The sequence below is a fragment of the Patagioenas fasciata genome, chromosome 4 (genome assembly GCF_037038585.1).
Source record: "Patagioenas fasciata isolate bPatFas1 chromosome 4, bPatFas1.hap1, whole genome shotgun sequence".
NCBI lineage: Eukaryota > Metazoa > Chordata > Aves > Columbiformes > Columbidae > Patagioenas > Patagioenas fasciata.
In genome coordinates, this window is record NC_092523.1 from 48,764,397 (window position 1) to 48,779,901 (window position 15,505).

Here is a 15,505-nt window from a genome sequence, read left to right on the forward strand (position 1 = left end):
TGAGCTTCTGCACCATTGCCACCTGCCAGCAAGGGCCACTTGTGACAAGGATAACACTACAGACCCACAAGCAGGGTGAGCTTTGCCTCTGGGAACTGTGGGGACAGTTGCAGGCTAGGGTCTGGCTCTGGCCTCAGCAGCTTGTTTTAGACACTAATGAATCATCAGTTTGCAAACATCTAGAAGATGACTAAGGCAGCACCTCAGGCTGCAGCACTTACCATCTGAAACTTGGACATACCAGGAATAACAACTGATGTCTCAGCAAAATGATTAAAATATAAGATGCTTTAATTTCACTGCCTTTAACATGAACATTAATTATTTGACTGTTTACTCAGGCGTAAACTGAATAAAACCAACTGCAACTTGTAAGAATGACAAGTATTTTGTCTATCTTAACTCTTGCAATCTTATTTTGTCCATAACCTGTTCATTGTCATAATCATTTAAACAAACCCCAATACTTTATATACCACAATGTGGTAACACGGAGATATGTGTCTGAAATGGCACCAGTGGAGGGAACACCCAACAGACCATACTGCCATCCTCCAGCAGACAGTTTATTTTAGTGACATGGAAACACATTGTCTTATACTAACAGCTTATTTATATCATATAAAGTAGATCTTTGTACAGTACTTCACACCTTTGAAAAACAGAGCCAGTCTTGTATTTCATGTTCTCTAGTCAATAATGTTGGCATAGACAAATCATCAAGCAAAATGCACAGAAGTTGCTTGGATTGATGTAGAGGAGTGCAGTGGGGCAAACACCATTTTTGGCTATTTGTGGTTAGTGGGAAACCAAATCATCTCTGGGAAACAGACATTTTAGTGTTCAGGTCTTGGCACCCTCCTCTTGTGCAGGTTTGGGAGAGAGAGTGGGTCACAGCATCTGGACACTCAGGACAGAAAGCTGAGCATTTATATGTGTCTTTCCTGGACCAGAATTTTAAAATTCACTTCTTCTCCACACTGATCTTTCCTAGCAGTGCCCTTTGCAACTAAGCAGATGTTTGTGGTGGGGGGGTTTTTTGTGTGTGTGTTGTGTTTTTTTGTTTGTTTGTGTTTTTTTTGTTTGTTTCTGTTTTTTTTTGCAAAGAAAGACTTGAACAGTTTAAAAAGAGAGATGGCTAGGTGTATTTTTTTTTTCTCTTTTAATGTACAATCTCAGTTAACAGGTTTTGTTACTTTTAGCTTTCAAAGTTCAAAAATATAAACTCTCTAAAGTGCGTAATTGTATTTATATTTAATATAAACTATCTGAAATTCTAGCAATATACCATGTAAACAGCGGTAAACTAAGCATCAGAAAATGCTACAGTCTCAGCAGCTAAAAATAAAATGGACTGTTCCCTACATATCATTTATCAAGATTTGTCAGGGGCAAAACTGGTGATTTGTCAGTACACAGTGCAAACAGACTTTTAAAAATAAGCAGAGAAAACATACTCCTGGGAAGCCTTGGCCCACTGGAAAAAATGTCTGCCTATGAAAAAAGGGCAGAAACTGCTTCTCTTGTCCATAGAATGATGTCCAGACCCAGATTCAGCAAGGTGCCCAAGCTTTAGTGCATTGTAATTCAAAAATCCCAAAGACAGAGCAGCTTGCAGCACATGCTCACCACACGTGCTTTTGCTTTGCTGACCTCAGCCCAAGCAATACCAAATCGAGCCAGAGCAGCCAGTTTGGCTCAGCTCTCATACTTAAAATAACTGAGGGGGGGAAGCTGACTATGGACTCTGAGAGGCAGAGCCCATAAAAGCAGGCCTAAGGACAAAGGCACAGCTCTGATTTCCAAGCTGCCCTATGCTCAGCCAGGGGGTTTACCCTGGTCAGGCTTCCCTTCCAGCCAAACTTCTTCAAAACCAGTTTTTGAGCCCATTTATTAGCCCAGTCAATGCACTCACAGGATCAGTTTTGCAGGGGCAGAGCCCCATATCTCTCAAGTGACTGAAACACAGCATCTCTGAAAAGCCAAGCCCCAGGTCATCACCCATGTCCTCCAGACTCTTTGGAAATACGAAATTCAGTCTTCACTCATTTTATATACAACAGGCAATTCTGCAATTGGTAAAAAAAAAAAAAAAAAACACCTTACCTACCCCGACTAGTCATGAGCACATGCAAACCTACTGGTGGAAGGTCCTGAAGAGACCAGAACACCCTCAGCATCAGTTTTTGGCAAGAATTAACACAGCACATACAGCAAGTGGAGGGGGGTAAGTCTAAATACCACAACCCAACTATATCAGTATTTGTGAGCCCACGTGCCCATATAATGAAGGAAGAGGGAGAAGTTGTTCTGGGGCTCTTGCCTCCTCCAGCGTGAGGCCTGGCTACCACTACTGCCATTTAACTGCATTTGGCCATTTGGCTTCTGCACATCACCCACCCCAGGGACCAGCACAAAACAAAGCACTACAGAACTACTCTCCCTGGGACATCGGGGTCCCTGGCTCAGGGCAGAGCGAGGTGGTGCACACCAGCCTCTGGAGTAGGAGAGCAAGCCCCAGTAGGCCAGGACTGCAGAACTGTGGGCCCTCAGCTACTTGGTGCATTCCTGAGCTCCCTCAGGCATAAACACATTAGAAAAATGTTCAATTGTCAAAACCTGCACCTAAGAAACGGGTCCATTCCATAGGCAGAGCATGGCTCTGGGCTTCCTATTCCCTGCAGCACCCTCTTGTGCTGGTACACCCACTAGACACACCAGGAAGAAAAGACCACCCTGCGTTGCCACCATCACAGTGTCACTGCTGCAGCCCATGTAGTCTGATCAACGGTGCACATAAAAGAACAAAATTTAGGGTATGACACCCATATGGACTGTTCAGCTTGGATTCTTACAGTTTTATCAAGCACATGTACTAATAGGGTGGGTCTTCTAGATGATAACTTCCAGATACTTGACACCAGACATTTAAGTGATCAACTACCAAAATCCCATGGGATTCTGACTTAAAGCTTTTAAAACCTTTTTCTTCCCAGTTGCCCAAACGGTCAAAGTATTACAGTATCACCTTCCAGGTGGAAAAAGCTGGCAAGAACCTTGCTGCACAGTTCATTTTCTTTCCTATCCCAAACAGATGTAGGTACTTTTCTTCTACTTCAATCAAATTGGTCAACAAAAAAATTGGGAAGAAAATCCAGCTCAAGCCGAGGTAAAACTGTAACTCAAACCAGCTCTGGGTGGTGACCAGGAAGTTCTTACACCATTTACCTAGAGCAACAGACAATGCTGGACTCTAAACAGGCAGGTCAAAAGTCTGAGCAAATCACTGCTGTAGTTACAAGAGAATAGTCTTGGCGCTATCTGGCCTGTGCTTTCATATGAGATCAGCCAGGGCACTTGTCTGTCCAACTAAAGTAGAAGCTATTTGATGATTTAATCACTATTCATCCTACTTTGCCTCTTGCTATGATATCCTGGGGGAAAAAAAAAAAAAAAGAATAGCATGACTGGCTTTGATATTCTAAATATTACAGGATCTGTAAGGAAATTAAAACAGAAGGATCTCTTCAGTGCAGTCACTGAGCGCAGCATCATGTCTCCTACGCTGGCAAACTCCATTTTGGGCATCAGGCCTGGAGAAGGAGCGGGCAACAGCAAGTGCAGAGAGTGATGGAAAGTCACCCTTTCCCCCATCCCGCCCCTGGGAATGGCCCTTCAGTTCCCTGGGAGCTCCTCAGCTCTCCCCAGCCAGGCTCCCGCTGCATCCACTTCATGCATTTGTCCATTTGGTGCGCCCTCCTCTTTGTTTACTGGCAAAAAACAATCTCCGCCTTTACATGATCTTGGAGCTCATATCTCTTTTGCTTATCAGGACCTCCAGCAGCCTCAGCTTGGCCTTAATCTGCTTGTATTCATTGTATTCTTCAGCCATAGGAGTGCGGTCTTCTTTCTGCACGTTCCTAGTGGGAGAGAAAGCAGGTCATGAGGATTTCTGTCACAGGACGTCTTCCCTCAGCAGCCTCCCTCCATCCCCCAACAAGACCTACACTCCCCATCAGGGAACAAAACCAAAACTTTTATCCTTTGAGAGTTGAAAAAATAGGGACAAACAAACTGCTCCAACAAAGTGTGGGACGTTTGCATATTGAGGCTGAACAGAACCCCCTGGTTTCAAATGCAAAACCTCCTTTGAAGCATGCCCTACTTGTCTGAAATTGCCAGTGTGGCAAAATAAAATATAGCCTGTGAAAAGGAAGATGATACCTGACCAGATCTGAGAACTTTTAAGTTCTCAGTGATTTTACAAGAACCTCTAAGGATGATGGCTGGTGACAAGAAACCAAGATAATTTCAGAGTACAAATAGATGAAGACATTCTATCAGCTCATTAATGAGGGACATTTTCTGAAAATGATAAACCCAGCTACACTAGAGCAGAAATACTTGTTAAAATAGTGTCTGAATATCTCACAGACAAGCAGGAATAGGACAGAAATCTAAACCCACATGTCTAGGAAAAAAAACAATCATTCTATCACTGAGAAACTCTTCCATCATTCCTGTCAGCTGTGCTAGAGGCAGCTAGATTTTCACAATCTGTAATTTTGCTTCCCACTGCTTGTCATAAGAAAGTTTTCAAAGAGGCTGTGGTCCCTCATGTTCTTTGGGGGGTGTGGGGTGGGAAATAATTTATTTTAATGGGTGACTGTAATGAATGTGGGAAAAAAAAAATCATGATGATGAAGAAATATATAATAGTGAATTCAAGTAACTTTCCGTATTTGGAGGTCTTTGTAGATGGCAAACAGATAAAAATCAGCTGAAGGAGAGAGAGCCGACAAGTTATTACCTTCCATTTTGTCGGAAAAAATTATCTTCAAAGTCTCTCAATTTTTTTCTGATTCGCTTTTTCTCTTCCCTCACTTCTTGGAGCTGCTCTAACAGTTCAGGGCTGTGGGGTTTAAATATAAACAAGTTTATAAATATGTTCGGGATTATAACAGGAATACAGTAAATCTACAAAGGTATGGTTGCACAGATGCCAAGCAATGGAGCTGCTCCTGCAAGCATCTCTGGCAACTTGCTGTTACTTGTAACAAAAAGCTCTTTGAATTTAGTTCAGCAGAACAGTCTTACACTTAAGTTGAAGCCTCTAAGGAGGTCAAATGTGCATTTCACAACCACCCACTAACTTCTGTGACATTTACTTGCTGAAGATGGGTCTGCTTTTGGTGACTTTTATAGGATCAAGAAACAATGGTCATGATTTAAGGCTACCATGTATGTGTGTTTGCATCGGACCTGGGTGCTTAAAATCAGCAAAACTAGTTCAACTTGACCTCTCCAAAACCTGAAAAACCTTGTAGAGTACAAGGTTGTTTTCACAATGAAGCTTGCCACTGGTGAAGTGGAGCTACTATTTAGTACTAGAATCCAAGGATGCAGAAGTCTAATACCAGTATCAGGACAAACTGGTTTCTTCCCAAACCCTTTCATATGAGGGTCTAATACTTTTTTCTTTATAAAAAGGGCAAAAACTTCTGGTGCAGAACACAGATGGAAAAAAAAAAAAAACTAGACACTTTCCAAATGTTATCTTAGCAATAAATAACTTTTTCAAGTTGCCTGCAAATTCAACATACATGGATGCTTCATGGAGATTTGAAAGCCCCATATCCTGGTTGCTCCTAGATGGCATCTTATCATCCACCGGGGAAACAAAGCCATCAGCATCATCTTCTAGTTGATCCAAGAAGCTACGCACGTTGAAATCTGTTTTCATAGTAATTGTGAAATCTGGCTTCACATTGCTGTCCTCCTCAGACCCCTCCTCTTCCTCCTGGAGATCGACAGAGCACCCCCGAAACAGAAGAGGTTACTGCTTCCATTCTCAGCAATGGGCACCACCTTTCACCACATGCACTGGGGAACAGGTATGAGAAGAAGTAGACAGGCAGAGTAGGCACTGCAATTGCTATGCCACACTGGACATGAGAAGATCATCAGTCAGACCCCCAACACCTGAAGCATGTCAGAGAAACCACCACCCACCAACTGTGACTGGTTAATGAGACCTGAGGCCAGGGAACTGAGTGAAAAAACGCCTGGGGTTCTTAGCAACCTGTTGCTTTAAGTATTTTGATGTAAATAAAACCAGTTACAGTCATTATGCATACTGTCTAAGGCATGCCAGCCATCCCCTACATTTCCCTACAAACATACCTTGCAGCATACAGATTGCCAGGTTAAAATGCAAAATATTCTCTCAATAGCTGCAGCTCAACAGCTCTCTTTATTGTGCCAATTCAAGAGCTCAAATGCTCATGCAGTGACATCAATGAGCTCAGATCAGTCTTTCAATGGCCCAAATGTGGAATACGATTGACTGTAAAAGGACTGCTACTGCCAACCTGTTCCTGACAGCAGCTCTGTACCATTTAGCTGGAATATGCTAAAAATGGGAATGGAAACATTCTACCCAGTGCTATTTCCCCAAAGTACACTGATGAACTATTGTGTTCAAATTTTTTGTAAAATGTATAGGCACAAGATTTGAAAGTCTCTGCTGCACCTTGGTACTTGCTAATTCATGGCGTTCTCAAATGAAGGGCTTGTCCTCTGACACTGTCCAGAAATCATTCAGAGTATCAAGGCCCAGTTTTCTCCTACTTAGAGATATTTCTAGAAGGCAGTTTTCATCCCTAAGGAATGAGGCATGAGCATTAGAGGAAGGTAATAAATGGACAGTCCCGTAAATATGTATGGATGTGTGTATATATATATATATATATATATATATATATATTTTACAACTATGTAACTCTAGCCAGGAAGGATCTAAGCACCTGAATATCTTTAAAACATTTTGAGGGCTAATATCACAGAAGTGTATGCAAAAGTACATTGTACTGGAACCAAAATAAGCCACTTTCTTGACTTTTTTTCATGTGATTCCTTATAAATAGTTCAATTATTTCTAAGAGGCATGAAACAGCAACCACATACTGTCTTTTAAACCCTGCAGACAATTCCAGGCTGGGCTGGGGAGGGGGGACCATAGCTCAGCGCCATTTACTGGTCCCCAGGCATGCTGTCCTGCCCTGCCGGGAAAGGGCAATGGGGACTGAAGCAGGAAAATGCTGTTCCTGCTCTGGCATGCAGGAGGACTTGATAAGTCAATCTAAGCAGCAAAAATGGCACACTTGGTCTCGGGGGAATCTTGCTGGCACTGAAGGAGGAGCTCCTGTATCCTTTCCTGGGAGAGCAACTTGCTTCTGGATTCCTCCTCTGGAGAGAAAGCAGTGTGACAAACTGCTCCCCAAGACAGATGCAAGGACTGACTTGAATCTGTAAATCTGGCAGCCATCTCCTCCTCAGAGATGCCCATCAGCCTGTCCTGCCTCAGTGCAGGGCCCCAGCAGCTGCCCAGCCAGCAAGGATGACTCTGGCCCAGAGCTCAGGAGCGAGTCTCCTGCCAATGGAAGTCCGTGGGAGGAAAAGAAAGTGTAGAAATTTCACTTGTTTAGACCTCAGTGCCAAAACGCTACATCTGGCTGTCACGAGACCTCTTAAAGCATTTTACTGTTTCAAACAAAGGAGCAAATTAAAAGGATTTGTAGTGAGAATTTAAACGTCCATTTCCATACAAGGCCTCCACTTTGAACAAGTCTCCCATGGGAACCTTATTTTAAACCTGCACTGGCATTTATACCTTGAACCAGAATGATCTTCATTGAGTAGATCTATTTGGCATGCACCTGCTTGGACCTCTAGCCAATCATGAGGCATTTAAATTTTCCAGATTTTCAAATGTAAAACCTCCAGAGTATCCCATCATCAGCACTCCCAGCAGGCAAGCTTCCCAATGATTTTTTCAACACAGGCAATATTCAAGATATTGTACCCAAATGTCTGGTAAAGGCTTCACCTCAAATCACTTTCAAGCTTCCATCTGACTCTCCCTAACACTTAAAAGAACCCCAAAACCAACACAAAACAAAAAATCCCAACAGTGTCAGGGGCCTGTCAAGAAAGGCAGCGCTCTGCCCATAGCGGACCTATGCAGGGGGTGAGTTCTGGGGCCTTGTGGCAGTATCCTCTGCTTCATTCTGAGTGTAGTTCAGGGCAAAGCTGTCCCACGCAGCTTCACAGACCCCATTTAAGTGTTTAGAGAAACCTAAGCATTAACAGGCTTAAGGCTGTCACCCTGCTCCTCAGTCAGAAACCTCTCAAGATTTGTATTCCCTGCAGGACACAGCTGAGCTGGGGAGATGCTGCCCTGGCGCAACACCAGCCATCTCATCAGAGATCATCATAACCGACAGCTCTAAGTTATGTCTCTGGGTGCAAGCATAGGTGACAAATGGAGAACATACTAAAAGAAAAAAAAAAAAAACCCACAAAACAACCCAACAACCAAAACCAAACAAAAATACCCCCCACCAACCCACTATTGCAGACTTGATCCAGCAGTTATCTATAAAATAGTGAGAACTCAGAGATGATTAACCAGCCTCCAAATGGAAGCTTAACATCTTCAGTCTTTAGTCTTAATGAATATGTGCCTCGAATAGTCCATTAATACACAATCCACTTTAATTGCTTGATAATCAAATCACCTTGGATGTCTAGGTCTGCAGTATTTACACCATAAACCAAACACTGGCTGGATAATTAGGTAAGTGACCCAAATGTGCAAAAGCATTTTTCCCCTGTTACGTTGCAAGGGTAACAAAAGCAAGTCAAGGCCCAGCTCCATGCTGCGTGTCCTGGTCAACAGCTGGACTTCTTTCTTCTGCTCAGGGGAAGAAAGTCCAATATTGCAGCAGGCTCCACCATCAAGAACTGCTGCCCCACAGCAGCACGAGAAAGAAACACAATAATCCTGCCATCCAAATCTGACCAAGGGTTAACTAGCAGACTCGAGATGTTCTTACTTCCAGCCTCATGTGACTTGGTTAGAAATACCATTCACAAGGTGGTGACAAAGAGCCCTGGATAAAATTAGCATGTGAAGGGGAAGAAGGTATAAGTGCCCCAGCTGGTCCCACCTGCCAGTGTTAGTTTTGTGAGAGCTCATTCCTGCCCCGGTGTTGTGCACAAGCCACAGAGCTTTGGAATGAGAGAAACAACCGCAAAACAAGTTAGTGTCATTAAAAAGAAAGAAGGAAAGCAGGGAAAAAAGCAATGTACAAAGGTAATTGTGATTATTTTTTTTAAAGCAAAATAAAATATATTATGTGCAGGTGGAGGGGGAAGGAGAAGGATGGGAAAAAAATGCAAAGCCAAGGAAATACTGGGAAGAATACAAGGAAATAATTTGATCAGAACTGGTGAGGTTTAAAGCAGCTACTGATTTTTCAGGAGGACACTGCAAAAAAATCAACACTGATGGAAAAAAATATCAATCAGTCAATCATTCTCCTTCATTGGTATAAGGGGACAATTGATGCAAACTGAGCAATTAGCAGCTGGAGGTCTTCACCTTTATCTCCTTGAAGAAGGAAGCTGTTTCGCCCTCGATAATTGGCTGCAGCAAAGGGCTTCTCCGCTTGCTGGAGGGGGAACCCTGTGACAGGTGTTAACAAGCACGTTATATTATGAACCCCTTTCTTTACCACCTGCTCTCAGCTCATTCTCTCCCACACATTCACTCAGTTCACCGCTGGACCACCAGAAGAAATCTATTTCTTAAAGAAGAAAAATATGCCTGGAAAACCCCTTAAACTTTGGGCTGTTTTCTCTCAGGATGTTGCTTAGCAAGGAACACCACTGCCAAACACTTCTAAGCAAAAAAACTTGGATGCTGGAATACTAGCTGGGCAGGAACTGCAAAGTAAAGGCTGAAAGAAAATTATCCCCAGCCCAAGGCCCAGGCACACACACACCATTTGGTTTGCTCTACAGAGCTACAGTGTAAGCCCAGCCAGACTTCCCAGGCTTGCCTTCCAGGAGCCTGATTTCCCACTAATGATGTAGAAATGGATTTCCAAAGGCATCTTGCCACTGCACGAGCCTCTCGCTGTTCTCACTAGAGGATGGAAGACCTACAGCTCACAGTGGATTGGTAAGGAAAGGGAAGTGAGGCTGCAGCCAAACACAAGATGATGAAATAACAGCAGCAGCCCAATGGAAAGAGGAGAAACAACACAAGGTGAGATGTGCCCCGTGGCTCATGGGTGGACACTGGAGTCCCTTGACCAGCTCTGCCTGACCTCAGTATACACCGTGTCATTGATTCACTCATTTGCTTGGTCTTTGAGGGATAAGGGAGGTCGGGACTTGGCCTTAGTGATTGTGTTGTATGCAGAAGTGTGGTGCTTCCTGTTACCTGAGCTCAAAACCAAAGAAACAGCCCCCAAAGGAATGCTTTACTCACAATGATAGAGATGGAGTTGGCTCTGGAGAGGATCTGCTTGACCAAGCGATACCTGTCATATAATGGCTTCATCACCTGTCGTTCATTTTTAGTTACCTGGAAAGGAAAAAGAAGTGAGATCCATGAAGCCCGCAGTGGATGCTCTACTCTATAATGCATGTGTCTGTGATGTCTGTCAGTCAGAGGCCACTTGAAGGGGATTCCGTGAGGGTGGCAGCTCAGCAGCATTAGCCCTGAAACTGGTAATGCAAGTGCTCACGTAGGTCATTGCATCTCATGCCCCACTTGCCAGATGAAGCAGCACCCAACCTGTGGGGTGTCTTCTACCGTGGTTGTATGAGCCAGGTGGTTTAAATAACCAACCTAGGTATCGTGTGTCCACAGCACAAAAGGACCCACAGAGGCAGCAGTCTGTGCTTATAATCACATCTACCATCATAAGGCATAACATGAAGTTTCCCACTCTTGTTCTTGTGGCTGAGACCTCAGAGGCAGAGGTTATGAATCAGGAAAAGAGGACAGAGCTGCCATGATGGGATACTGCAATGAAAGGAGGTTTTCCCAGAGTACATCAAACTACAGATTTCACAAAAGCTGACTTTCCAGCTTTGCTATTCCTCTTCATTTCCTTTTAAAGCCAGTGGTTCTTCATATGTTTAATCCCCTAACCTTCTCCTTCAGCCTTCCTCCCAGCAACCTTGGTGGAAGGAATTACCACAGAGCTGAGAAGGGATGAGGGTGCCAGGACTGTGTGAACTACAGAAAACAGAATAATACTGTGATGCCCACCCCAAGCCCTCCTTACATTGCTCTGTCCCTAATACCACTCCTAGCTGCATTTCATGCTCCCACCTCCACCTCAGTTTGAGAGTGTTGCAGACTACAAGTGTACATTTCTGTTTTTCTTTCAGATCCAAGCCAACACAAAAATCTCAGTAGTACTGACAGTGCCAGGAGAAGGGAAGACCTAACAGACAGTAGCTAGTGTGGGAAAGCAAAGGTCTGTACAACTAAATACTAGTTATGAAGAAGTGCGGTTCTATTTCTTCAGCAGGGTTAGAAAACAAACAAAATACTCAGCAGAACCAACCTGATCATCATCTTTCTTTGTATTCAGCACTGTCTGACCCACATCCTGTGAGTGCCCTTCCATTATACTGCTTTCCTGCTCCTCAAAGGAGCAGCTTTAGCTGATTCTTATGCCATGCCTACGTTCCTGAAGGCCTTTCACTGCTGCTAGTCACCAGAGCATCTGAACAGCTGCCATGTAAAAATCAACGTCAACAGTGTAACTGTACAGTCTCCCTTTCTACAACAGAAATAAGAGGAAAGGGACAGCTTGAGACAGCAAGGATGTTTTAAAATGAACTCTTTTATTTTATCTACAGTTGGCTCTCACTGGAGTGATCTTTCTAAAGCTTTTACATCTTCCCTCCAGACCAGGAGAGGCTGTTGGTTTGCAAGGGGCAAAAGAGCTGTAAGTATTGCCAGGAGCAGGACTGGCAGTGATGAACTCTAAGAATCTGGAGGTAACATCTTCCTCCTGATAACCAAGCCTATTTCCTATGTTGGTACAGATGAACAGGGGGGAAGAAGGAGGAAGACCTTTTTATTCCATTCTGGGTTCAATGCAAATATCCTCAAGCTTGATAAGAGGCAAACAGATGGGTAGTCTGAGCTCTCGGGTCTGCATGTCCCACAGCCTCGAAGCACCACTGGGCTCCAACAGCCGCCAGCCTCGCGCTGGCTGTTTGCTGGGTAAGTGGCTCATGTGGATTAGAGAGATGTGAGCAGCATCAAACAAATGATCTCTGCCCAGTTTCATGTTGATGTGTCTACATTCAATTGCACTGGCTAGCAAGTTTCCCCCAACTTTGGAAGCTTCTCTGCAATCAATGACACATACAGCTAGAGAAATTAGCTAGCCTACATATATATTATATATTATTCCTAGCTTTACTAGGTTAGCAGTTAGTGGAACAGGAGGCACAGCACTACTGTTGGCTCAGACAGTCACTGTTACTTAAAAAAACCCACAACACTATGCTGTGGCTAAGAACCAGACCTTCAATTAATGACATTTCGAAGTTGATAAATAGCACTGTTCTGTACAGAAAAAATAAACATAAGCCTTCGAATGAGCAAAAAATCCTTAGGTATGTTGAAGAATGGAAAAAATAAACAACATGCTTCAGTGTCTGAATATTGGTATGGAAGAAGAGCAAAGAGAATGAATTTAGGCATTGGAAGTTAAGTGTACGGGTTCTGAATCAGCCCTGCAGACTTACACCAGCACACTTAACCAAAAGCACACAGGCAAACTGTCCCACTAGGTAAACATAAGTAGTACCAGTAAAACCTGAGTATATTTTGGGAGAACATCAAAATGTAAAAAGACTGCTGGGATAATGGAGCCTTTGACACAACTCCAGGGCATGCTCCACATGGCAAAATAGCAGCAGCCGAGGAACAGACCATTGCTTGCATTATTAGAGCAGCTCAAGAATTTGTGCAGAGATGGACTTTTTGGCTTAATGAAAATAGTTCAGTTCCACCTTTGCAGGTTCATCTATCACTGGTGCAGAAAGACCCAGTTGCACAATAAATCTGAGCTCCATTGTTTTTCTTGTTTAGTTAAACATCTTTAAGAAGAAAAAAAGCCCCAAAACTTGGCTGAACGATCCCCATTCTCCTCAAGCTCTCAGTACTTTTCCACTGCTGCAGTGCCAGGAGCTGGGAACAGCAAAAGCTGATCAGCTGCAGTCTTCCTTGCCATGCAGTTCCACGTTACTAGGTATAGACTGCTTACTTTAAAACAAACAAATTAAAGAGCAGTTGTATAAATAGAGCATCAGAAAGGCGAGCATGGGAAAAAAAAAAAAAAAAAGAAGGTATGCTGACACCTAGGTTTTGGGCTTATTCCCTTTTTAAACAGATTTAAGTGAGTCCACTTAACGAGATGCCACCTGTTGATTTATATCATTGTAAAAGCAGCAAAATCTGACTCAGTCTCATGGAGAAGACAAAGAAGGTTAAGTGGATTCCCTCGTGCTGGCCTTTTGTTATTTTACAAAATAATAAATCTGTATGTCCTCTCATGCAACTACACTGGTATCAGCTGCTGGTGTATGTGACTGTACAACATCAGCACTTAATTAAAGCATTTAAATAAATTGGTGAGACTTTTTAAAAACAACAGACAAATGAGGAAATAATTCAGGAGCAAAAGGAAAGATGAGATCAGGACGCTCACACAGCAGCAGAATGACAGACTTATTAGCTGCGCTAATCAAGTACTTCTTATAAGCAGTATTTTGCAGCTCCTAAACCACTCCTCCAGAGATTAGCATCACTCTGAAATTAAGTTACTTTACCTATCCAGCTGGTAGCAAAAATTATAATGTCAACAGTGAAAGAGGAGAAGGGATTCATAACAAGCCAACTTGGTGGCCTGGAAGACATTGTGTTTCTGCCATGGTGGGGATCAACAGTACACAATAATTGATTTACTGTCTTAACAAAAATTTTTCCTTTGTTAAGATCAAATGTGCAAGAAACCTCTTGCCCTTCCCTTCCACTGGCACATGGAAAACAAAGTCCATTTCTCAGGGGAAGAATGAAATCTCCACTCAACTTATGCTGTGATGCACCAGAGGCAAACTGTTTCACAAACCCTTTGGCACAAGAGGATTGTGGAAATACCAAGGTGCAGGTGCAAACAGCACAGTGCCGGGAGAAATAAGCTGTAGCTCCCCTAAGAAGGAGTAATCTATGCATTCCTGTCTTCCCAGTTCACCATTAATATTAGCAAAAGGCAAAATTCCTGGCTGCGTGGGGGACCACACACAACTATTCCTGTGCAGACTGTATCCCCCGCAAAGGTGGCAAGTCAGCTGGGCCACAAACTGGATGTCTGTGGATTATGGTGAGTGTGACACCAAAATAATGCATGTTCAACCTCATCCAGCCCATAGACTTGGTCCTACAGGTACCTGCCAAACCCAGCTCTGTCTGCAGATGTCACCTGGCTGAGAAGAGGCTCCTCAGTAGCCGCAGCAAAGGATCAGGGAGCTGTGTTAGGGGATGCGTGTGTGGTTTGAACAGCAAGAAGTTCTAGTGACTGTGACAACAGAGGAGTGTTAGGGGGATCGTTTACCACAGACAAAGACATATAAAGATGTAATTTGAAAAAAATGCTGCTGTACATACCGGTCTACCATGAATGCTTTCATAATACAGCAAAGCTTTTTGAAGAGCCACTTTTTCAGCTGCTATCTGATCTCTTGTCATGTCCTGTGAAATGTGGCAGGGAGAGAGAAGAAGAAACAAAGGTCAGATTCCTGGACTCAAACAATACTGATCTGTGGCCTAACCAAAGTCATGTCATTTTGTCATTAATGTTTTGAAGATTCATCTCTGCCTCTTTTCCCAGCTATATTGCCAAAGAGATTGTTAACATGAGTGGCACCTTAAGCACAATGCAGGCAAATTAAAACCATATAAACTTTGCATATGAAGGTATTTTATATACAGAAGAGGCATTTATTTATCATCAGTGAGCTCTGAAAAAACAATGGTGTGCAACTTTTAATGATGGTGGCTCTTTTCCAGTTAATATCTGAAGTGTAAACTCTACAACAAAACACATGTTCTTTCTTTTTCTCCAAATCTGAGACAAGCTGCAGTACCTTTTGCAAAGCTTGCCATCTTTGCTTTGACTGCCACAAACACACTTTACCAAGAACATTAAGTGCAGTCAGACTGCCTCTTTCTGCCAATTCTGCTACTGAGTGAAAAGCTCTGGCACGGGCTGAGGAGACCAAGCCCAAAAAAGGGCAGGCAGTTAGAGAAGACCTCCCTAAGTTTGCCAGAGTTCCTCCACTGAAACTGCTTGATACCGAGCCTTCTCTCTCTATCACAGCACCAAATACTATCCCAGGCCCTCTGTAAAAGGCCAGGCTGTGGATCCTCACTACTGGCAGAAAAGAGCCAAACACACACACACTGTGTGTATCTTCTTCTTCTGCAAATCTAATAAACAAAGATAATGCTGTTTGCCCCTCTCTTACAAAAGCACTACAAAATTTACATGTCAGCAGTCTCAAGGACTTCACTTACAAGGCTGCCCAAACCTCAGGAACTAGCACCATCAGACACAAAGACGTG

The 15,505-nt window shown here is 43.3% G+C and overlaps 1 protein-coding gene across 11 annotated transcripts in view; it reads right to left on the minus strand.

The window, feature by feature from the left end:
• Positions 1–273: 273 nt before the first annotated feature.
• FAM13A (family with sequence similarity 13 member A) overlaps positions 274–15,505 on the minus strand; it is a 141,653-nt gene continuing 126,421 nt past the window's right edge. For 10 of the 11 annotated variants that reach the window (XM_071807816.1, XM_065837401.2, XM_071807817.1 and 7 more), the window contains 6 exons: positions 14,549–14,632; positions 10,340–10,435; positions 9,446–9,529; positions 5,604–5,800; positions 4,811–4,912; positions 274–3,920 (listed from right to left, as the gene is read on the minus strand). In XM_071807816.1, coding sequence (XP_071663917.1) covers positions 3,794–3,920; positions 4,811–4,912; positions 5,604–5,800; positions 9,446–9,529; positions 10,340–10,435; positions 14,549–14,632 — 690 coding nt within the window. In that variant the 3' untranslated portion in view covers positions 274–3,793. The remainder of the gene's footprint in view (positions 3,921–4,810; positions 4,913–5,603; positions 5,801–9,445; positions 9,530–10,339; positions 10,436–14,548; positions 14,633–15,505) is intronic. The other variant, XM_065837398.2, reaches the window with a different exon arrangement.